The sequence below is a fragment of the Geotrypetes seraphini genome, chromosome 12, assembly GCF_902459505.1.
Source record: "Geotrypetes seraphini chromosome 12, aGeoSer1.1, whole genome shotgun sequence".
Taxonomy (NCBI): domain Eukaryota; kingdom Metazoa; phylum Chordata; class Amphibia; order Gymnophiona; family Dermophiidae; genus Geotrypetes; species Geotrypetes seraphini.
The window spans coordinates 39561983-39586006 of NC_047095.1; the positions used below are offsets into that span (position 1 = coordinate 39561983).

The window sequence follows — 24024 nt, forward strand, 5'->3', positions numbered from 1 at the left end:
ACCTCTTTGTACTCATACCATAGAAAGATAGTATATCAAATGCTTGATCCACAGGGAAAGTTGAATAGGGAAAGGAGACAATAAGCAAGAGAAAGGAGAAAAGCAGAAGGGATTGAAAGAAAGATGAAGGAGAGTATTAAATTATATGTTGTAGAAGGAAAGAGACAAAGATAGATACAAAACTTGAACATATTAGGAAAAGAAAACAGGACATCGAAGAGATAGAAAACAAAAGGAAGCAAAGATGAGGGTATAGAAAGAGAGGGGGGTGGGGTGGGGGGAAGAGAGACAAAGTCAAGCTAGAAGAAAATAAGAGTTGCCATACAGGAACAGACTGAAGATCCATCAAGCCCAGTTTCCAACAGTGGCCAATCTAGGTCACAAGTACCTGGCAAGATCCCAAAAGAGTGAAACAGATTTTATGCTGCTTTTATTTTGAAAATAAGCAGTGGATTTTTCTCAAGTCCATCTTAATAACGGCTAACACAAGATGAAAACAGTTTTATTGTCTGATAAAGAGTATTAATTGTAATTGAAGGTGTAGTTTAGTGGTTAGAGAAGCAGGGAAACCACGGTTCAAATCCCATTTCTTTCACGGACTGTCCTTGTCACTTTGGGCAAGTCTCTTCATCTGCATTGCTTCAGGTACAACAAAGGCTAAGAGACCATATGAGCAGAAAATAATTTATTTACTTGACTGTAACTCACCTTTATTAAAAAATAAAAAAGGAGACTAATAACATTTAAATCCGTATTAGTATAAAATATTCTGGAATCCAGTTCAAAATCTTCTGACCTGGATATGTTAAAAGCTGTTGGATATTATCAACTGAGCTGGATTTTTTCTTTGTACTGTTCTCTTTTGTGCAGGACATATCCAGGCCTTAAACCTGAGATCTTTGTGTTGGGCCCTAATTATTTTATGGTAACAGAGCTTAAAGCATGAGTTCTTCAATAGGATGAAACTGCATATTTGAAGTGTATATAAATGTGGTTCCTCCAGTGAATAATTCCCTGGTCTGTTGCTGCTGCTTCCTCCTCCCCTGCCTACAAAAGAACTGCTTCCTCGCCACTTATCCTGTGGGGAGCACATTTTAGATTCAGCAGCCAGAAATCTGGAAGCTTTATTCTTAGGTTTCAAATGTCATTAGGTCAAAAGTAGTTTGAACTGTTCTAGTCTAATCATATGCTAATTTTAAAGTTGTTGTCATTTTCAATCAGGTTTTTATTATTCCTTGCCTTTTCTTTTTCTTTTTTTTTTTTTTAATATATTCAGCTTTGTGTTGCCAAGTGCCCAGACAGGTTTGCAACCTACATAGATATGCAAGCTTCCTACAGATATAAAGTTAGTTACTGGGAGTACTACAGGCAGTTCTGTAAACCTGGTTTTAACAACCCTAGAAAGGTGAGTGAAACTACTGAATGATGTACTAAGAGTACATTTATATGGATTTGAATATATTTTTGTGCACATTTTGCATACTTGTTGTAAGAATTGCTTACTAGATCCAGTGCACTCTTATCTCGCAAAGTTTTCCTGTGAACATTGTTCCTAACTACAAAGAAACATATAGTAGAGATGGTGAAATGATTTGCCACATAGATTAACGTATTCCTGCTTTTAGTCTATTGCAGAAGTTCTCCGAGATGAAGACTGCCCATCCGTGATTATTCCAAGCAGGCCTTGTACGTCCTTATTATTTCTATCTGCTTAACAGCCCTTGTGATAGCCAGTCCCATCCAGAAAGACCACTCCTGAGCAAAGATATTAATTTAGAATTCAAGTGAGACATTAAAGCTTACCTAAGGGTGGTGGTAAGTACTTTGCCTGTTGCAGATGTAGGTGATCCTTGCCCTCCCGTGATGACTGTGATAGCCCTGGTAAAATGTTGTAGGGGGTCTGCCTTTGTCTTCTGTAGTCCACAGCAGTGGCAAAGTAAAGGGGGGGGGAAAGGCGGTCTGCCCTGTGTGCCCTTTTGGTGGGGGCATCAGCACCGGTCCTCTTCTCCACTCCCCCTCCTTCCCCACCCCCACTACTGCATGCACTGCTTCTCTTGCCCCGAATCTCTTTACTGTTCGCAGCGCAGCGTCGGTTCTTCTTTTGGACGCATGCCTAGGAAGTGACGTCGGAGGAAGAGACGACGCTGATGCTAGCAGCAGGTTGGGGTTGCTGCTAGCACCGCGAACGTTAGAGGTACAGGGGAAGGGGTGTGCGGCAGGAGGGGGGGAGGAGGGGAGGGGCACCTCTCACCCTTGCTATGCCACTGGTCCACAGCACCTGCTGTTCCCTGATGGCCCCTTATCCAGGTCCTAATGAGGCCTGATCCTTCTTGGCTTTTGTGAACGCAAAGGTTAGGCTCTCCAAAACCAGTGATTCTGGGGTAATCAGATGTTCCCCTTGGTTTTTCATTAGTCTGAGTCACACATTTTGAGGTCTTCTTGTTGAATGACCGAATGTCATTGGTCAATCGGTTTCCAAATACCTTCCTATAATATGTTGCCTAAAGTCAGATGCCAAAGTGCATGGAAGTTATAGAATACTAGTGTTAGGTATGTAAGTTCTAGCTGCTCATTCAGAGCTGTTCTATGACCTAGGCATACAAACTACAGGGTAATTCTATGTATTGTGCCAAATGTGAGGAGGAATTTTCAGCATGGGAAAGCATTCTAATGGATGCATGGCATCAAAACGGGTCAGAAACGGCAGATCTGCGTGAAAATGCCTAAGCGTTTCCAATGTAGATTTGCAAAGGGCCATGGCCATAGGAAGGGCATTTTCAGGTCAGGGGTGTTCCCTTAAAATGCGTTACAGAATAGTGCGTATATGCGACCAACTTATGAGCCAGGATTTACACCTGGTTTCCGTTGTTGTAAATCCTTGTGCCCGAATTTGAGCCTGGATCCCAGGACTGTGTTGTGCGCTATTCTATAAAAGTGCGCCAATCCCAGAATGCCTGTTTATAGAATACCATTCAATGACTTTATTTTGCACCAAATTTTGAGTGCCATTTACTGAATCCAGCCCTTAGGACTAGATTCTATATATGGCGCTGGGAAAAAATGTTGAGTGCTATTCTATAAATGACCCTCAGTTATGCACCTATTATAGAATAGCGCTTAGCACTGGGAGCTGCGCCTAATTTTAGGTGCGACCATTTACACCAGTAGTAATGTGTTAGAAGTCCTCATGCTAAATTTACAAAGGACCTTCAAAAAGTTTCTGCACTTTTTTTTTTTTTTAACACTATTGAATATCTCAGAAGCAAATTGCATCACCACCTGCAAGGTGAGCCAGCTTGCCCGATTGACTATTTGCATAACATTCTGTGACACGCCCTCTTACCACTTCTCCTGCCTAATCATTTCCCATGAAAATGTGGAAACTTTTTGAAGAACCTTCGTAAGTGGGGATCCCCTTTATTCTATAACAATGTAACTTGGAGAAATGCTCCCAAACCTTCCATTTCTACACCCCCCTTTTTTTTTGTACTTGCGCATAAATTTAGGCGTAGATCCTGCACCTATATTTATGTGTGTACATTTTAATTAAACCCAGTTAGCTTTAATTGCTTGTTAAGATTCTAATTATTGGCATTAATTGCTTGTTCAGTTAAATTGTGCACGTAATTGGACATGTGCTTAAATTTGCATACACAATTTTTAGTGCTTTTTATAGAATTCAGGGGCTTCTGTATAAATACAAGGGATGTACACATGGGCAGGACATGGGTGGGTCCTACATTCATGCTCATGACTTACAGAATGCTGAACTGCTGGATTTAGGAATGGTTATTGACATGACATGAGTGAGTGCACCTAAATGTTTGTGTGTAAATGCAGACTTATGCTAGCATTCTGTAACAGAATCTGGGCATCCAGATGCCATTCTAGAATCAGCGCTCTTTGTACTGCATCAGGGGTGCCCAAATGGTCGATCGTGATCGACTAGTAGATCGCAAAGGCAACACGCGTCGATCGCGTTGCCTTTGCAATCTTGTTCTTCCTACCTTCCCGAGCCAGGTCAGGCGCGTACAAGTGCCGGGCCCACAAGCCTTCAATTCTGACGTCAGTTCTGACGTCGCAGAGGAAATTCTGGGCCAGCCAATTGGAACTTCCTCTCCGTCGTCAGAATTGATGTCCGGTGGGGGGGGGAGAGGCTTGTGGGCCCGGTGCTTGTATGCACCAGGCCTGGCTCAGGGAAGCAGGGAGAAATCAGCATGGTGGCTTGGGGGGGCAGGGAGAGAGAAATAATCGGGGAAGTGAAGAAATTGGTGCGATGGCTTGGGGGCAGGAGGAGAGAGAGAGAAAGACAGACAGGTAGGGGAAGAGAGAAAGAAAGAGAGACAGAAAGAAAAGGGGAGGGGCAGAAAGAAGGAAATACAGTGGTGCCTCACACAACGAACTTAATTGGTTCCAGGAGCAAGTTTGTTATGCGAAACGTTCGTTATGTGAAACGCGTTTTCCCATAAGAATACATGTAAAAAAAAATAATTCGTTCTGCAGCATAAAATATGCTAAGATGACATAAAAAAAGATAAATTTTTGGTTATTATTTTTATTTAGATACATCTAAAAACATAATTGTTTTTTAAAACAACACACATTTTTTAAATTTAAAGACAGACTAAGTAGAGTCTAATTTTACAGTGAGAGAGGGCAGAGTCTCAGCGGCAAAAACTGGGACTTAACTGTTCATTTTTTTTTTTTTTTCTACCGTGTTTCCCCGATGATAAGGCAGGGCCATCAAATAAGACAGCCCCCCCTTTTTAGAAAAAAATGTAAAATAAGGCACCCCCCCGCAAATAAGCCACCCACCGATACCTGCGCTTACCCGAATCGGGTGGTACGGTGGGTGACTCCGTGTGGTCCCTGGCACCCCCGACACGATCGGGGCAAGAGGGAGCTCAAGCCCTCTTGCCCCCCCCGACTCCCCGACACGATCGGGGCAAGAGGGAGCCCAAGCCCTCTTGCCCCCCGACTCCCCGACACGATCGGGGCAAGAGGGAGCCCAAGCCCTCTTGCCCCCCCGACTCCCCGACACGATCGGGGCAAGAGGGAGCCCAAGCCCTCTTGCCCCCCCCCGACTCCCCGACACGATCGGGGCAAGAGGGAGCCCAAGCCCTCTTGCCCCCCCCCGACTCCCCGACACGATCGGGGCAAGAGGGAGCCCAAGCCCTCTTGCCCCGCCGATTCCCCAACTCCCCGACACGATCGGGCCAGGAGGGAGCCCAAGTCCTCCTGGCCACGGCGACCCCCTAACCCCACCCTGCACTACATTACGGGCAGGAGGGATCCCAGGCCCTCCTGCCCTCGACGCAAACCCCCCTTCCCCCCAACGACCGCCCCCCCCAAGAACCTCCGACCGCCCCCCCAGCCGACCCGCGACCCCCCTGGCCGACCCCCACGACACCCCCAACCCCCTTCCCCGTACCTTTCTGTAGTTGGCCGGACAGACGGGAGCCAAACCCGCCTGTCCGGCAGGCAGCCAACGACGGAATGAGGCCGGATTGGCCCATCCGTCCCAAAGCTCCGCCTACTGGTGGGGCCTAAGGCGCCTGGGCCAATCAGAATAGGCCCGGGAGCCTTAGGTCCCTCCTGGGGGCAGGGCCTGAGGCACATGGTCGGGTTGGGCCCATGTGCCTCAGGCCCCGCCCCCAGGAGGGACCTAAGGCTCCCGGGCCTATTCTGATTGGCCCAGGCGCCTTAGGCCCCACCAGTAGGCGGAGCTTTGGGACGGATGGGCCAATCCGGCCTCATTCCGTCGTTGGCTGCCTGCCGGACAGGCGGGTTTGGCTCCTGTCTGTCCGGCCAACTACAGAAAGGTACGGGGAAGGGGGTTGGGGGTGTCGTGGGGGTCGGCCAGGGGGGTCGCGGGTCGGCTGGGGGGCGGTCGGAGGTTCTTGGGGGGGGGCGGTCGTTGGGGGGAGGGGGGGTTTGCGTCGAGGGCAGGAGGGCCTGGGATCCCTCCTGCCCGTAATGTAGTGCAGGGTGGGGTTAGGGGGTCGCCGTGGCCAGGAGGACTTGGGCTCCCTCCTGGCCCGATCGTGTCGGGGAGTCGGGGGGGGCAAGAGGGCTTGGGCTCCCTCTTGCCCCGATCGTGTCGGGGAGGCGGGGGGGCAAGAGGGCTTGAGCTCCCTCTTGCCCCGATCGTGTCGGGGAGTCGGGGGGGCAAGAGGGCTTGGGCTCCCTCTTGCCCCGATCGTGTCGGGGAGTCGGGGGGGCAAGAGGGCTTGAGCTCCCTCTTGCCCCGATCGTGTCGGGGAGTCGGGGGGGCAAGAGGGCTTGGGCTCCCTCTTGCCCCGATCGTGTCGGGGAGTCGGGGGGGCAAGAGGGAGCCAGGCGGAGAGAGGGCAGTTAAGCGCAGTGCCTGCGCGGAAGGATGCAGCTCGGGCGACTTCGTTGTGTGAAACGAAGTTCGTTGTACGAATCAAGACATAAAGTTCGTTGTGCGCAGCGTTCGCTGTGCGAGGCGTCCGTTATGCGAGGCACCACTGTATTGGATTTACAGAAGAAGGAAATGCAACTAGAGATTCATGAAATCACCAGACCAAAAGGTAGGAAAAATGATTTTATTTTCAATTTAGTGATCAAAATGTGCCTGTTTTGAGAATTTATATCTGCTGTCTATATTTTGCACTATGGCCCCCTTTTACTAAACCGCAATAGCGGTTTTTAGCACAGGCAGCCTATGAGCGTCGAGAGCAGCACGGGGCATTCAGTGAAGCTCCCTGCACTAAAAACTGCTATCGAGGCTTAGTAAAAGGGGAGGGGGGTATATTTGTATAGTTTTTACTGAGGTGACATTGCAAATTTTAAAGTCATCTGCCTTGACCTCTTTGAAAAAAAACCCCGAATATAAATTATAATTAACATTTTCTCTGCATACGATGTGCTTTGTGTGTTTTAAAATTTTATTGTTGGTAGATCATTTTGACTTGGTCGTTTTAAAAGTAGCTCGCAAATCCCAAAAGTGTGGGTACCCCTGTGCTGCATCTTGGTACCTAACTTTTGAGAGCCTTTATAGAATTGTCCCCATATTGGGCATATACAGGAAAACCTCTTTGCATCTTTCTGTATGATGATTTTATTGGCCCAGCATAAGAATTACTCAAGTATAATTATGCGTATATCTGAAGAAGCCTATATGATCACAAAAGCTCATATCTTGTATTTTGTTTTTTAATCTGTAAACTATTTTTGTAGCCTATTGGGAGAGAGATGGTACATAAGACTGATAAACAAATGTACAAATATCTTTCTGGATAATTATATCAATCTAATAAGACAGTGGTTCCCAACCCTATTCCTGGAAGACCACCAGCCAGTCTTGTTTTCAGGATAGCCATAATGAATATGCATGGAGCAGATTTGCATGCCTGTCACCTTCATTATATGCAAATCTCTCTCATGCATATTCATTAGGGCTATCCTGAAAACAAGATTGGCTGGTGGTCCTCCAGGAATAGGATTGGGAACCAGTGTAATAAGAGATCTCACACCTTGCGAGCAGTCCAGTTTTCTTCAGGACTGGACTGGAAACCTAGGCTTGGCTTATGCTGTAAAGTAGATTCAGCAGTTATAGGGCTGGGAGCAGGGGCTGTAGTGCCTAGTAGAGTGCAGTGCATGGTGGTGTCATAGCACCAGAGGAGTCGTTCTGGTGTGTATATGTACACCCAGTTCTCAGCCTTTTAGTAAAATTACAGAACTTTCATTCACCAAAGCTGGATTCTAAGATCTGCGGTCTTGCAAATCTTCCATTAAGAACTATCAAATCTGACCTCTGATTGTGTAGGAGAACTTTGTCAAAGGCACTTATTTTGGGATTCTGGGTATGATTAAAGCTATAAATTTTGATCACATCAGATGTGTTAAGCTTGAAAGTTTCCAGAAACAAAAAAATGAGGTTCTAATGAATTCTATTATAGCAAGCAATTTGCAATACAGTAGATCCAACACCATCCTTTTTATGTGAAAAAAAATGTAAAAAGTTACAAAAGCTCAAGCATCTAACTTTTATAGGCTGCTTTATGGACCCATGACACGAATTCTCGACCATTCTCAGCATTTTGGATTTGCTACTTCAGTCATCTTTTTCCAGAGATAATCAATATGACAGCCACCTATGTGTATTTTCCTTTTGGAGGTCATAGTTTGGAGTTTGCTTTGAGAGACCCTTGGATAGACTTGTATCTGCATCTTTCCTTATATGTGAGTGCAAAAATAATTTTCTTCTCACATGTTAATGAAATGTTGCTTAACATGGATTTGTATTTATCAGTACAGATACCAGTACTGAGTTACTATATTTCCCCATATATAGGCCGTGGCCTATATATGGGTTTTGCAGTCCCAACAGTGGATGCGGCTTCCTTATATGGGGTGGCCTATCTAACGACATCGTAGATAAGCTGTCCCATTAGTAGATCCCCCCCATACCTTTTTAAATAATGTAGCTCCCTTGCTGGCCTTCTGCTTCCTGCAATGTCATGGCCGCGGTGCAGAGCGAGATTTTCAGAATCCAGCCGGCCCCGCACTGCTTCCTCAATGCCTGCGTCAGTTCTTGTGGGACTCCCGAGACTCGTGAGGAAGCAGCGCGGCGCGGCTGGATGCTGAAAAGATCGCTCCTGCCCTTCACTGTGGCTGCGACATTGCATAAGGCAGCCGGCAGAGGTAGGGAACTTACCGGGAGGGAGGGAGGGATGGGATGTATAGGCCGCCCCCATGTGGTTTTAAAACTCTTAGATAAACTGCGGCTAATAACATGGGGCATCTTATCTAAGAGTTTTAAAAACATCTATAGGCATTTTTTGCGGCCTCTACACTGGGGCGGCCTATATGCGGGGAAATACGGTAGTTATTGTTAAAGATATTTTGAATTCCAAAAGCAAAAGACACTGTGCAGTCCTGAAATAGGTAAAAACATCAAGATTCAGTGTTGCTGTAACTGCTGGATTAGGACAGAGATGGAAATCCACAGTTTTTACTTCAAGGACTAAACTAGGAGCTGATTGTGGAAGCGACCACAAGCTTTTGACATGCAAGATCAAGGTAAAGCTTTGCATGAAGAAGATCATTAGCGACCTCCCAAAATATGACATTGAAAACATTCCATCAGACTATTGGATAAAATAAACAGGTTTGCCTTACTTGATACAGGAGATAGAGAGCACGAAGAGTTATGGAATGACATCAAAACTGTAATTAGTGATGAAGCTAAAAAAAAAAAAAACACTCCAGAAGAAAAAGAAAGCCAAGAAATCACCTTGTATCTCAGAAGAAACCAGAAAAATAGAAGAAAGAAGACAAGCAAAACTATCTGGTGATAGAGAAAAAGCATCAAAAATGAACCGAGTGTTTAAGAACATAAGAAGTTGCCTCCACTGAGTCAGACCAGAGGTCCATCGCGCCCAACGGTCCGCTCCCGCAGCGGCCCATTAGGCCTATGACCTGTGAAGTGGTCCCTGACTATTCCTATAACCTACCTCTACTTCTATCTGTACCCCTCAATCCCCTTATCCTTTAGGAACCTATCTAAACCTTCCTTGAACCCCTGTAGCATGCTCTGGCCTATCACAACCTCCGGAAGCGCGTTCCATCTGTCCACCACCCTCTGGGTAAAAAAGAACTTCCTAGTGTTTGTTCTAAACCTGTCCCCTTTCAATTTCTCCGAGTGTCCCCTTGTACTTGTGGTTCCCCACAGTCTGAAGAATCTGTCCCTGTCTACCTTCTCTATGCCCTTCAGGATTTTGAAGGTTTCTATCATGTCTCCTCTAAGCCTCCGCTTTTCCAGGGAGAATAGCCCCAGTATTTCCAACCTGTCAGCGTATGAAAAGTTTTCCATACCTTTTATCAGTTTAGTCGCTCTTCTCTGAACTCCCTCAAGTACTGCCATGTCCTTCTTGAGGTACGGCGACCAGTACTGGACACAGTACTCCAGATGTGGGCGTACCATTGCACGATACAGCGTCATGATGACTTCCTTCGTCCTGGTCGTGATACCCTTTTTAATGATACCCAACATTCTGTTTGCTTTCTTTGAGGCTGTTGCACACTGTGCTGATGCTTTCAATGTTGTGTCCACTATCACCTCCAGGTCTCTTTCAAGGTTGCTTACCCCTAGCAATGATCCCCCCATTTTGTAGCTGAACATCGGGTTCTTTTTCCCTACATGCATGACGTTGCATTTCTCTATGTTAAAGCTCATTTGCCACTTTTTGGCCCACTCTTCCAGCCTCGTTAGGTCCCTTTGCAGGTCTTCGCAGTTGATGAATTGCGAATCTAAAAAGAAATTGGTTTTGTGCTAATCCGGAAAGGTCCTCCAGCGTCATCCCCATGGCTGTTTTCAACATGTCCAGCCATCTGATTGCAGGTTGTCCTCTTTGCCTGGTTCCTTCGATCTTCCCAAACATGATGTGCTTCTCCAGTGATCTCTTTCTTCTGATGGTGTGACCAAAATAAGACAGTCGTATCTTCATCATTTGGGCTTTGTGTGACATAGCCTGTTTGATCTCTTCTAAAATCGATTTGTTAGTTCTTCTGGCAGTCCACGACATGCCTAAAATCCTCCAGCACCAAATCTCAATTGAATCAATCTTCTTTCTGTCTTGTCTGTAGTGTCCAGCTTTTGCATCCGTAACTGACCACTGAGAAAATGAGTGCATGGACAAGACTGATCTTCGTTTGGAGTGTTACCGCCTTGCCTTTGAATACTTTTTCGAGAGCTTTCATTGAAGAGCTATACTGCAGAGTATTTCCTCCCTGCTAGTTGCTTTTTTGTTTCCAAAAGAGCCCAGGAGATTGAAATCCTTTAACTTCTATCAGCTTCAAGCTCAAAATCTTCATATACTTCCTCTACTTACACACAAATAACTGATTTTTAAATGGATTATATATTTTCTCTTTGCTTTTTTCCCCCATATTTAACACACATCACCTCTAATTCCTATTCTTTTTTTTTTTTTTTACCTGTAGTGACCTTCAAATTTCATTCTTGCCCCAGCCCTATTTCTTTCTCGCACTCTTCTTTATTTAGTTACAAGGCTGTCACCCATATTGCTACACTGATGATGATCAGATTATCTGTAATTACCTGCTTCCTCTTAACGACATCTAAACTCTCAGAACTTGTCAGGCTGTAGCCACCTGGCTTAAAGATGTTCTTTGTTTCTCGGTATCTCTAAATATGAAGCTATCCATTCCTCTACTCCCACATTCCCTCCCTCCAGCACCCCCTTCTGTTCTGGCTCATCTTCTGTTTTACTGGGACCAGGATTTCTGAATTTTTTCATATAGTTCTTAAACAATGTTTCCTTGAATTCACCACTAAAAATAGAGTCCTCACTGTTATGTCCTGGGTATTATCTTCAATATTAACTCTTTCATGCTGCAAATTGGCTCTTCAGTGTTACATTGCATCTGCTGTCAAACCTTTTGTCCCTGAAACCTCAAACAAACCACTGATTCTTTCCTTAGTCATCTTGCATCTAGACTACTGTAACTCTTTTTACCATGGCCTACTTCTCACATCTCTCAAATGGCTTCCACTTATCCAATCTACTGCAATCAGATTGCTTCACAATGCTCATCATGTCAACCATATTTCCCCTCAAAACATTGGCTTCTCACCTCAGCCTGTCTTAAGTTGTTTCAACTCACCTTTGGCTAGCCATTCTTCCCTCTATTGCTTTTCTCAAAAAATGTAAGTCTCCCTCCAACTTAGGAATCAAGGAAACTCTTATATCTTGGCATCCCAAGTCCTCTAAATTTTCTTCACACTTCTACCTCTAACCCTTTGTTGTAGTTCCTTCCTATTTCTCCTACTGTAAACCGCGTCGAGCTCTACGAACGTGGAGATGATGCGGTATACAAACCTAAGGATTAGATTAGATTAGATTAGATTTCTTTTACCCACTTTCCAAGCTCTCTCTCGTAATCATTTATTCTTTCCTCTCTACGTGTACTCAGTTCTACTCCTGAGTTTTCCATTTTGGTTGATTTATTGCAAACACATAGTAGCACTTCCAGTGCTATAGGAGGTGTAAATCAAGCCTTTGTAAATACAGTAAATATCACTTACACCCCCTCCTCTCTGACAAACATGCCTTACTTCTTCACACCTAGACACAATACACACAAAACCAGTGTTGAAAACCTTTTATTTCCATGAAGCTTTCGGAGAATTGTCAACATATTTAGATTAAGTGCACATAATATTAACTAAATGGGTTTCTCTAATTGGATCTCTATGAGATACAGAATTGATACAAGGATCTTTTTGATTAAGTGAGTAAGTTGTAGGTGTGAATTGTGGGAGTGTATGTTGTGTTTTCTTTTTAGAGCTGTCCTGTCATATATGGAGTTCCTTTCTTTTATGGTATTTATATTGTAGACTGCTTGGACTAGAGAGTTGCGCGGGGACAGAAATCAAACCCGTCCCCACCCATCCCCAGTAGAATCGAGCCCGTCCCCGCTAGGAGTCAAACCTGTCCCCTCTGGAATCAAATCCGTCCCTGCCTGTCCCTATAAATTTCAGAAGTAGTTATTTCATTTAATTATGCTACTGAATTATAGGCTCTGGTAGAGACCCAAATAAGCAAATAAGCAAAGAGACTTTATTAATTTGGAAATATTAATTGGGAAGAATACATACTTTGTAAATGGGATTCTACCAGAGCCTCTAACGTAAATATAAAATATAAATACTCAGCTGATGAGGACCCTCAAGCTGTCAGTTGAGGACTTCCTCTGCAGTTGACCAGGGTCCCTTTTTCCAAGCTTGGCAGGCAGCAGTAGCGTCCCTGAGTCACAGATGCTGGCACCTCAGTGGCTCATGGATGCTGCCAGCGACTGCTGCGCTTGGTGGAGGGGAGTTCTGGCCATCTCTAGAGGAGGTCCTCTGCTGGCGGTGCTTGGGGATCCCCACCAGCCACAGCAAGGGTCAGCAAGTACTTCAACACTTGTAGAAATAAAACCAGAAATGCATTTTCTTTTCCTTTGAACACAATACAAAGACATCTGCTATATATATTTCCCAAAGCTAACATATTTTAGTCAATAAATTCCATTTTTTACCTTTGTTGTTTGGAGACTTATTTTTCCATCAAGTTGATCCCAGTTTCTTTTTCCCGCTTTCCCATCTTCTGTAAATTCTTCTGTTGCTGTCCATTGGTTCCTCCTACCATTACTTTTTTCAAATATGCAATCAGATCTGCTCATTCCTCTTTATTTTTAAGACCCACAAAAATCATTTTAGTTCCAAGAATATATGTCTTAGTACTCCATTAGTGTATGTTCTCCCCAGACAATACTTTTGCTCTTGTTTGAATCTGTGTAAGTAAATCCTGCAGCTTGTCCTGTTTTGCATCCAAACAGACCTCAAAGGTTTGGGCCTGTCTTGGGTTTACACCCTTTTTCAACTGTGTGACACTGAGTACATTTCTGTACAAATAATTTCTTTCCTTTTTTAAATTCACCCATTTTGTCCAAATAAGATCACCACCAGTAGTTTCCTATGTTCTCACCCTTCTTCCTAGCTTTGTAAAGGTAAATTAGGAAAAGGGATCCCCTATGAGTGTCACCCAATCATCATATTTTAGTGTAACTTAACCGCTGCAGAATTAGCTATATATGGAAAGGGTTTCTTGGGTTACCTTTTAAAGGATACTCTTAGGCAATCTGAAGATTTTCGGCCTTAACAAAACCTGTGAAAGGCAGTACCACGGGGGAAGAGAGACATTACAAAGACATTCTTTTAATTCCTCCAAGCCAATACAAAACTGCTATGTCGTTTACTTAAAGGACCAGAATCGAGCATAAATCTCCAGGCACGTCCCCACATCCAAAACAGAGAGAAATATTAATACATGAAGCCCAGAAGAAGAAACATGGGGAGGACCTTTAAAATAAAACCAAAAAAAAAACTGCATGGCATCCTCCACTCTAGTCCCTAGCTACCATTTATAACGCGGCAGAATACACACTAATCCGAATCAGAGTCTTAAAGGGCCGGCTTTGGAGGTAACAGTAACTGTAATGCAATAGAGGGAGGGAGGGGGAAGGAATGTCACTGGGCCATCGATCCTAGGATAGAGCCCCTTCACTTACTGACTCAGCAGCACATCGATGAAAAAGTTGCAAATGGATTTCACACGTGTTCACGCATCTTTTTCTTCATCTCTTCAGGAGCCGGATGCGATAGTGAAGCGTTCTCGTTCCCAACTGTAAACTCTGTCAAAAAAGGAAGCCAGATATAATGGCGGAGCAGACTATTCCAGCCGCATGCCTGCCGTACGTGACTGACGCAAAGCCTTCCCTCCGACGTCAGCTCCGACATCGGGGGGAAGACTTCCAGGTCAGCTACGTGTAGCGTGCTGCAGGCAGGAAAAGAAGATGAGCCTCTCAGCTTGAGCTGCCTCCAACCCTGCAGGATCCCCAAGACCATGAGGGGCATCCCCACAGGATCCCTGCGACCTGAAGGGGGAACCCGCGGGATTCCCGCCACCCCCATTTCTGTGCAGCTCTCTAGCTTGCACCTGTCATAAGAACAGGCGGTATAACAAGTTTTAATAGAACACTGCCCAGAACTGCCTCAGCAGTGAAGAAATCAGCGGCCACCTTTCCAGCTGCTGGCACTGGCACTCTTTGCACATGCTCAGTTTGTGCATGAACTGAGTTTGCCTAAGGAGTGACTGCACTGGCCACTAGAAAGAAGACTCCCCAACTTCTTTGCTGCTAAGGCAGCACTAAAACAATTCTGGGCAGTGGATCTCTTTGGTTGGCAGGGATTGGGCATTCCCATCAGCCATTCAATAGGTACTTTGGGTTGTAGAGGGGACCTGAGACCATACTGCCCCCCTGCAATGGCTACACCACTTACTGCAAGCACTGATTTTTCAAGCAATAGATAATTTTGTATAAGTGTATAAATATATGTATATATGATATAATATATTACAGACACACAAGCTGCTTAACCACTATTAAGGCAAGAATAAGTGCATGTCATAATAAGAATAATAAATACCATGAAATAATCACAGAATTTAAGATACATAATTTAAAAAAGTAAAGTGCTCAGACTCTTCGACCAAACGAACAGTTTGGTCGAAGGGTCTGAGCACTTTACTTTTTAAATTAAATTATATATCTTAAATTCTGTGATTATTTCATGGTATTTGGTATTCTTATCACTGAAGTAAGCAATTAACTCCCCATAAAGATATTTATAATATGAATAATCACATAATTGTACCAAGACAGAGAGACATCCCTGCAGTAACTGAAATAGTAATTATTAAAGCTCATTTCTATATTGTCTAATACAACGCCAGGGACATAACGATGAGCCAATGATGACTGACTTGAACTTGCAACTATGACCTAACTGTTAATAACTGTACTGATCTACCTGTACTATAGCACCTCTATTGAAAGTCCGTGTCAAACTGTCCATTGTAACTTCCTGGGTCATTGACCCAACCTCTTGTAATGCAATCTGAACTTGAACTGAATAGGTAAAGGCGGAATAGAAAAACCTGATTAACGCATGTAACCAGGACGTCTGAATTTTTTCACACAGTTCTTAAACGATGTTTCCCTGACTTCACCACTAAAAATGGCGTCCTCACCGTTGCAAATAAAACCACCTTCAAGGATGGACATGGGGTGATCAGGAACGTAACTGATCTCAGGGAGGCCGCTAAGTAGGTTCCCTAATTTCCTTTTGGTTTGCACTGTGTTGTTTCTATGTTTCACTGACAGTTCAAGGAATGCTCTCTCACCTGTGGAAAAAGAGGAATGTAATACACTATAATTATTTCTGAGGCAGTCTAGATTTATAGGGACCATAGCCTGTTAATCAAAGATCGAGTAAACTGGTTCATCCTGGTGATCTCAAGTGACATGAAATACTGTTATGTGATCTGCTAGGAACATTCAGTGCAGCATATGAATTTCACCAAAATATTGCGCTATTCCAAAAGATAAAGATTGGTGCTTAATTTATAGTTTCTAGCTTATTTAAATAACAAGGCACTCCAATGTCACCCTTTGCTGAGCTTTATTACTTGGTGACATATGTTCAAAAGCTGAGGGGTGTATTTACTAACATATGTTAAAGCCTTGATATGCATTAAATATCTGGCATTGAATGTATTGGTATTTGTTAATGGGTAACACGTATTTGTATTAACATTAATGCAAAATATTTAAAACATTCCACAATTCACACTGGTTTTTAACTGTCCATTATAATTTCCTGGGTAACTGATGCAATTTCTTGTAATGTAATCCAACCTTGAGCTAAATAGGTAAAGGCAGAATAGAAAACCTGATTAATATAACTTGTGTACACTTCTCCCTCGTCATTCGTGGAGGATACGGGCAGAGCTGGACCGCGAATGCTGAAAAACCGCGATTATCCGGCTCTGACCCACCCCCACCTCCCTGCCGCCTTCCCGGCCTTACCTGGTGGTCTAGAGGGCTTTTGGGGCAGGAGCGATCTTCCTACGCTCCTGCTCCGTGCAGATCACCATCAGGAAATGGCTGTAGGGAGTTCCCGATGTAGTCTCAAGAGACTACGGGAACTCCCAGCAGCCATTTCCTCATGGCGATCTGCACGGGGCAGGAGCGTAGGAAGATCGCTCCTGCCCCGAAAGTCCTCTAGACCACCAGGTAAGGCTGGGAAGGCAGCAGGGAGGGAAAAAAGATGGATTTTTCCCCCTCGCCAGAAAAAAATTGCGATTATATGAAACCGCGAGTGCAGGAACCACGAATGGGGAGGGGGAAGTGTATACACACAGAATTGTTAATTAATATTTAATGAATTGCTGGATTAGCATGCGCTAGCCAAAAATCTACCACCTGCTCAAAAGGAGGCGGTAGCGGCTAGCGAACGCGGCATTTTAGTGCATGCTATTCCGCTTGTTAAGGCCCTAGCGCACCTTTGTCAAAGGAGCCCTAAATGTTAACACGTTAAGAGTGTTTTAACTTTTGCCAAAAACATGACGGACTATCGTGTCTGATTGCTTAACCTAATCTGCGCCCCACCCATGTGTCCAGACTATACTATTGATTAGTAAGCAGCCAGTACCCTAACAATTCCTACTTCTTCCCCCCCAAGAGGTGAGAAAGGGTCCATACCCTAATTATCCATTTCTCCAGGAGATGGACCTTAGCCCCAGAAACCCTTTCCCGGCCCTCACCAAGCGTGGAGTAAGGATTTCAAGGTTGCCTTCACCCTCGGGAGCCACTTGAGATCAGATTTGAAAGAGGCATTATGGGATTGAGATTTCCCTTTCCCCATTTCCCCCAGTTCTCCTAGCCTATCTAATGTCAAAGAAAGGGTGTCCGGGGGCAGGAGAGATCTGCAGTCCCTCCATCACTGATCACTTCAAAAATGAAATTGGTACAAACTAGATTTTGGTTTTTATTTTTAATTTGCCTTAGTAATTAAATCCCTAAAAACAGTTGTCGTCCCCCCCCAAAAAAAAATAAAAAAAAAAGCTTTGCAGCATTCATGAGAGAGGGCCATAACTTGTGGTTTAAAAAAAAATGCAGCTTTGAAATATCTGGGGGCAAATGAAACAAAGCATAGAAATATTTTATTATGGTGCTGATTATCTGCTTAGGATACCAGTTTGCTGGGGCTGTATTTTGTTTTGAATACTGAAAGTGTTCTGAATAAGGAATCTGAGACAGTGGGGTTAGAAGGTCTGTTAAGAAGAGTTTATTCTTTGAGCAGAGCTGTCAGTTGGTGATTCCATTCTACAATACTTTTTCAAAATCTGAGGCCAAAGAAAAAGCATAGAAGGGCTTGATGCACAGTGCTTTGCTATTCGCAACATTGCTTTTCCTACTCCTCCCCCCATCCTCGACCTATCCTTTCTTACCTCAGTATTGATTAACTATTTGATTTTTGTATGGAATTAATGTATTCTGTTCTATTTTTATTGTAGTTTCTTTCAATCTCTACAATTTCTTTTGTCTGTACACCACTGAAATCTATGCACTAGGCCTATGTGGTATAGCAAGATTTAATAAACTATAAACTATGTATTTTGTTTTGTAGCCGTGTTACTACCATTCAACATGGAACAGAAAGGTTTATGATTAAATTGGACCTATTGATTGCTTTTTACTAGTACCGCTTGTGGGAGTTCAGCTAGAACAGAGCAATTCATAGACTGCAGTAAGTCATCCACTCTTAAAGTCAACTTCATAAGCAAGTCGCAGAAGGTCTATAGTTATTTGAGAGAGAGAGATGATTCCCTCAATCAGTATCAATATTCATAAATGTCAGGGGGTTTATTTTGTGCATACAAAATAATCTCCCCTTTTATCATTCTCCAAATATTGGCAGCAAATGGAGAGTGGAATTAAGTTATGAACTCCATGTTGTATTCAGAGTAAGGGGAAGAAAATGGAAAAGATTTGACAGGCCAAGTTATTGCTCTGATCTGTAGCTGAACCGTGGAATGTTCTAGAGATTGCATGTGGATTCTACTCAGCAAGTCGGCAATGCTTGCTGTAATATGTAATGAAAATGCTCAGTAAAAACTAGACAAACCTAGCTGCTTCTACCTTAGATACAAACCTCCTTCCCAAAGGAACAGCTCTACAGTGTGCACTAGACTGTGTGTTTTTGTATTGCTATGTTCAAGCAGTAATACCTGACAGCAAAGGCATTTCCGAACCAGACACTGTAGAGGGAATTTTATAAACAGTCCTGAAAAAGTTTCACATTTGGCACCATTCTGTAAAGGGTGTGCACCTTCTATAGAATAGTGTCTAGCACAGATCCTGCACCTAACTTTTGGGTGCCAGATTTACACCTGCTGAAACCAGGTGTAAATGTCGGTGTCCAACTTAGATGTACTTAGGTGGTATTCAGTAATTGCATACGTAACTTTTTGGAATGCCACAGACACATCCCTTTTTACATACATGATGAGATACACAGCTTTATAGAATAGCATGCAGCCAGATGTGTGTTCAAATCCCAACTGATTCCAATTAATTGTAATAATTGGTTGTTATTGTCCAATTATTGCTAGTTAAGGGCTCTTTAATCAATTAGGTTGTGCGTGCAACTTGGGCACGCGCCCAAATTTCAATACACAACTTAGTAAGAGTTGCCATATGGGGACAGACCGAAGGTCCATCAAGCCCAATATTCTGTTTCCAGTAGTGACCAACCTAGGTCACAAGTACCCGGAAAGATCCCAAGGGGAAAAACAGATTTTATGCTGCTTATCCTAGGAATAAGCAGTGGATTTTTCCAAATCCATCTTAATAATGGCTCATGGACTTCCTTTTAGGAAGTTATCCAAATCTTTTTTAAACCCTGCTAAGATAACCACTTTTACCACGTCTCTGGCAATGAATTCCAGAGTTTAATTACCTATTGAGTGAAGAAATATTTCCTCCAAATCTACTACTTTGTAGCTTTGTAGCTTCATTGCAGCTTTGTAGCTCCTCTCCCAAAACATCTCCCGGCCACCCTAGTCCTAGTATTTTTGGTAAGAGTATTTTATAGACCTCTGTCATATCTCCCCTCAGCCATCTCTTTTCCAGGCTGAAGAGCCCTAGCTGCTTTAGCCTTTCCACATAGGGAAGTCATCCCATCCCTTTTATCATTTTCCTCACCCTTCTTTGTACTTTTTCCAATTCCGCTATATCTTTTTTGAGATGTGACCAGAACTGCACACATTATTCAAGGTTCGGCCGTACCATCTTTGTTTTCAATTCCTTTCATGATAATTCCTAACTTTCTATTTGTTTTCTTAGCTGTCGCCATACACCGAGCTGAGAGCTTCAACTTGGGTGCCTTGTATAGAATCTGTGGGTGTCTGACTAAACATGCCTTGTCTTGAGGCATTTTTGCTATAATAAGGCAATTTTTTCTTCTTTTGTTTTTAAATTTTCTTTTCCATTTTGGTGTTGGGGTTTTGTAGAAGTAGCAGTTCTTAAAACTTAAGTCAGCAAAACGGGGCATTTCTGGAGGCATCGCACCTTGGGTGTCCAGCCACTGAGCTCACTTGCAATGCACCTGTTTGGGCTGATTAGCTGCTGATGCTTTTCTATAGCAATTTTGAACTAATAAAATATATTTGGTTTTCCATTATGATACAGATGACCAGTGGATCAAAGGTCTAATGGAAAGAATTATATTTGCTAACCTTAGAAAGCATATTTAACTTTAACAGAATTCTCTTTGCTTGGTGTAACTTCAACCTTTGCAGCTTCAGCTTCCTAACATTGTATGATATCTTGAAGGGAACTATCCCTAATACTGAATTTGAAACAAGACTTCTACTATACATCTCTAGATTACACACACATAATAGTTTCTAACAATTGTTGACAATATTGAATTGCATGGAGATTTTCATATATTTGATTGGAAGAAAAAATATTTATTTTCCTCTTCATTCTTTTCTAAAAGTGGCATCAACAGTGTCCTTGATGCAAGGTCAATTGGAATGAAAATTTTTGAAGACTATGCCAGTTCGTGGTATTGGATTTTAATGTGAGTGCTATATAATTAACATACAATTTCTCTTGCACAAATTTTGTTCTGAAGAAGACATAAAAGATCTAAACCAAGCTCTGGGAAATGCCTACACACATACTGGGGGTAATTCTACCACTGCCTGCCTCCATTTAGATGCCACCCCGATTCTCTAACCGGCACCCATGTCACAGGTATCGTGTAGAGAATTGCATTGCCACTGAGCTGCTCAAGGCAAGGGAATTTATCCCAGGACAAGCAGGCAGGTATTCTCACTAGTGGGTGATGTCATCCGACAGAGCCCCGATACGGACATCTTGCAAGCATGTCTTGCTTGAAGAAACTCAGAAGTTTCGAGATGCCCGCACCGCGCATGCGCCAGTGCCTTCCCGCCCGATGTACCGGGCGTGTCTCCTCAGTTCTTTTCTTTCCGCGGAGCTGAGAAGTTTCTCTTCATTCTGCGCTGACTGAATTTCAGTTTTTTGCCTTCTTTAACCCGCGTTTTTTTGTTTCTTTGACTTTATTTCACTTTTAATTTATATTTTCTAAAAAAAAAATTAAAAAAAAGTTAAAATTATTTCTTCTGGCGGTTCGGCCGGGCCGGCCTCGTGGCTGCGGCCTAGCGCCTTCGACCTTGCAGCGTCGATTTTCCGGCCTATGTCCCGGCCAATCACCGGTTTTAAAAAGTGCAGCAAGTGCCAGCGTGCGATTTCGTTGACGGACCCGCATCGACGCTGCCTTCAGTGTCTTGGTCCAGAACACGTTCTGAAATCGTGCCGGCCTTGTTCCACGCTCACTGCGCGCTCGTTTAAACGGCGCTGCTTGCTCTGGGAGTCGATGTTCAAGATGGAGACTGCCAAGGACATGTCTGCTTCTACGTCTGTTGAGGTTTCGCCGGTCCGTTCGAAACCTGCATCGGCGACTCCTGCATCGAGCATCGTGAAGCCAGCATCGTTCGCACCGGCTTCAGCATCGAGTTCAGCATCGGCGCCTGCCTCCGTCTCCTCGGTTCAGGTACCGCCTTCCACTGTCCCTCCCGTGGTCATCAAAGTGCCTAAAGCTAGTAAGCAGAAGCACTTGGCCACGAAGGAACGCGAAGACCGTGCAGGAGGACCCCCTTTCGGTGCGGATCCCTCCATATCGGCTTCGCTGCGATCCCTGCTAGAAGCTCAGTTTGTCGAGCTTATGCAGACTATGGGACCCCGGCTTATTGCCACCATTCAGGGTGACATTCCAGCCCCGGTTCCAGGGGGCGGTCCGCCCCCTCCCCCTCGTCGTTCGATCTCCCTGCTCGACGAGGGGGATCGGCGGAGGGCGGCGGAATCCTCCAGGAGGGCTTCCCTTCCTGATATGCCGCCTTTGGAGCCCATCACACCTCCACGACAACAGGGTACTAGATCGGCCCCTGATAATCGGAGTCCTGGGCATACTGCATCGCAGGAGGAGTTCTTCCGCACTCCATACCAGACTTGGGTGGCGCTGCGTGAGTCCGCATCTCTAGCACCTTTGCGATCCACTGCATCTAGTCCTATCCATTCCTTCGAGACTTCGAGGGATCGATCGATGCATAGAAGATCTCGTTCCCCGTCCCGTCATCGGGAGGGGCATCGATCTCGGCACTCTTCTCGACACTCTTCACGTCATTCGGAGGTGTCTCCGCAAAAGAAGATGCAGCGTTTGGGATACTCCTCGTCGGATTTATCCCAGCCGGAGGGACCAGAGTATGAGGAACCATCTACCTCCTATTCTCCATGCTGCTCCCAGCTCTCCCTGGAACCGGAGGCTTCCACTTCTTCTAGTCCGTCTCGCCGGCCGGCCTTGGCGGACCAACTGTCTTTTTCATCCTTTCTCCGACAGATGGCGGATGACTTGGATGTGACTTTGGACACTGGGTCTCGATATTCTAAAGAGTATCTGGACACCATGCATTTGCCTCATCCTCCGGCGGAGACGCTTCGGCTTCCTCTGCATAAACTGCTGGACCAGACTTTCATGCGTTGTTTTGAGACACCGTATTCTATACCCGCAGTTCCCAGTAAGCTGGATGCTCGATACCGCATCGTTCACCACAAGGGGTTTGAGGGAGCTCAACTTTCTCATCAGTCCCTTCTAGTCGAGTCCTCTCTCAAGCGTTCTCATCCCTCCCAAGTCTACGCTTCCGTGCCTCCGGGCAGGGAGGGGAGAACGATGGATAAGTTTGGCAGACGTATCTATCAGAACTCGATGATGGCGACTCGAGTGCTCAATTACAACTTTTTCTTCTCTTCATATTTGGATTTCTTCTTGCCGGTACTTCGCAAGTTCATCCCTTTCATCGATGCTCAGGCTCGTTTCGAGTTTGAAGAGGTGGTGGCGACCCTGTCCCAGTTATGCCTGCAGCTGATGCAATCCTCCTACGATGCCTTCGAGCTCTCGGCACGTGCTGCGGCCTGTTCGGTCGCCATGCGTCGCCTGGCATGGCTTCGTACCATTGATATGGATCCGAACCTCCAAGACAGACTTGCAAATGTGCCTTGTGCGGGAGTGGATCTGTTCAATGAGTCTATCGAGACTGTTACTAAAAAGCTTTCGGACCATGAGAAGTCCTTTCAGTCTATTCTGCGACCTAAGCCGAAGCCTCAGCAGTCTCGTCCCTCTAGACCGCCTCTAATCTACCAGCGGCGTTATCAACCGAGGCAGACTCCTCCTGCAAGACAGCCTGCGAAGAGACAGCCTCCCCAGAAGACTCAGCAGAAGCCTCAGATGCCGGCTGCACCCAAGGCTACTCAGCCTTTTTGACTCTCTTCCAGGGAGCATAACCGACGTTCTGTCTTCCCCCGTTTTTCCCATAGGGGGTCGTCTCCATCATTTTTCTCATCGATGGGAGACAATCACCACAGACCTTTGGGTCCTTACCATCGTAAGAGAGGGATACTCTCTTCATTTCCAGCGGGTCCCCCCGGACCACCCTCCAAGAGAGTATCCTTCCAACTTAACGCAGACCGCTCTTCTCCTCCAGGAGGCTCAGGCTTTGCTTCGACTTCGGGCCGTCGAGCCGGTCCCGTTGGATCAGCAAAACCGAGGGTTTTACTCCCGGTACTTCCTGGTCCCGAAGAAGACGGGCGATCTGCGGCCCATTTTGGACCTTCGAGTCCTCAACAAGTTTTTGGTCAAGGAGCGGTTCCGTATGCTGACCCTTGCCTCTCTCTATCCCCTCCTCGAGCAGAACGATTGGTTATGCTCTCTGGACCTCAAGGAGGCCTACACTCACATTCCGATTCATCCGGCCTCCCGCAAGTTCCTCAGATTTCGGGTGGGACATCTACATCTGCAGTATCGAGTGCTTCCATTCGGCCTTTCTTCGTCGCCCAGAGTCTTCACGAAGTGTCTGGTGGTGGTGGCCGCTGCACTCCGAAACATGGGTCTCCAGGTGTTTCCATACCTCGACGACTGGCTCATCAAGGCCCCGTCGGCTCCAGAGGTCATTTCGGCGACCTTGACTACAATTTGTTTCCTGCAGAATTTGGGCTTCGAGA

General features: G+C 44.9%; 1 protein-coding gene and 1 pseudogene across 6 annotated transcripts in view; one reads left to right on the plus strand and one right to left on the minus strand.

Annotated features, from left to right (window-relative positions):
- SLC44A5 (solute carrier family 44 member 5) overlaps positions 1–24024 on the plus strand; it is a 163336-nt gene that overhangs the window by 63813 nt on the left and 75499 nt on the right. For all 6 annotated transcript variants that reach the window (XM_033916758.1, XM_033916755.1, XM_033916759.1 and 3 more), the window contains 4 exons: positions 1277–1405; positions 1626–1686; positions 15578–15701; positions 20444–20527. In XM_033916758.1, the coding sequence (XP_033772649.1) occupies positions 1277–1405; positions 1626–1686; positions 15578–15701; positions 20444–20527 (398 nt within the window). The remainder of the gene's footprint in view (positions 1–1276; positions 1406–1625; positions 1687–15577; positions 15702–20443; positions 20528–24024) is intronic.
- On the minus strand, positions 7709–13476 carry LOC117346443 (annotated as a pseudogene).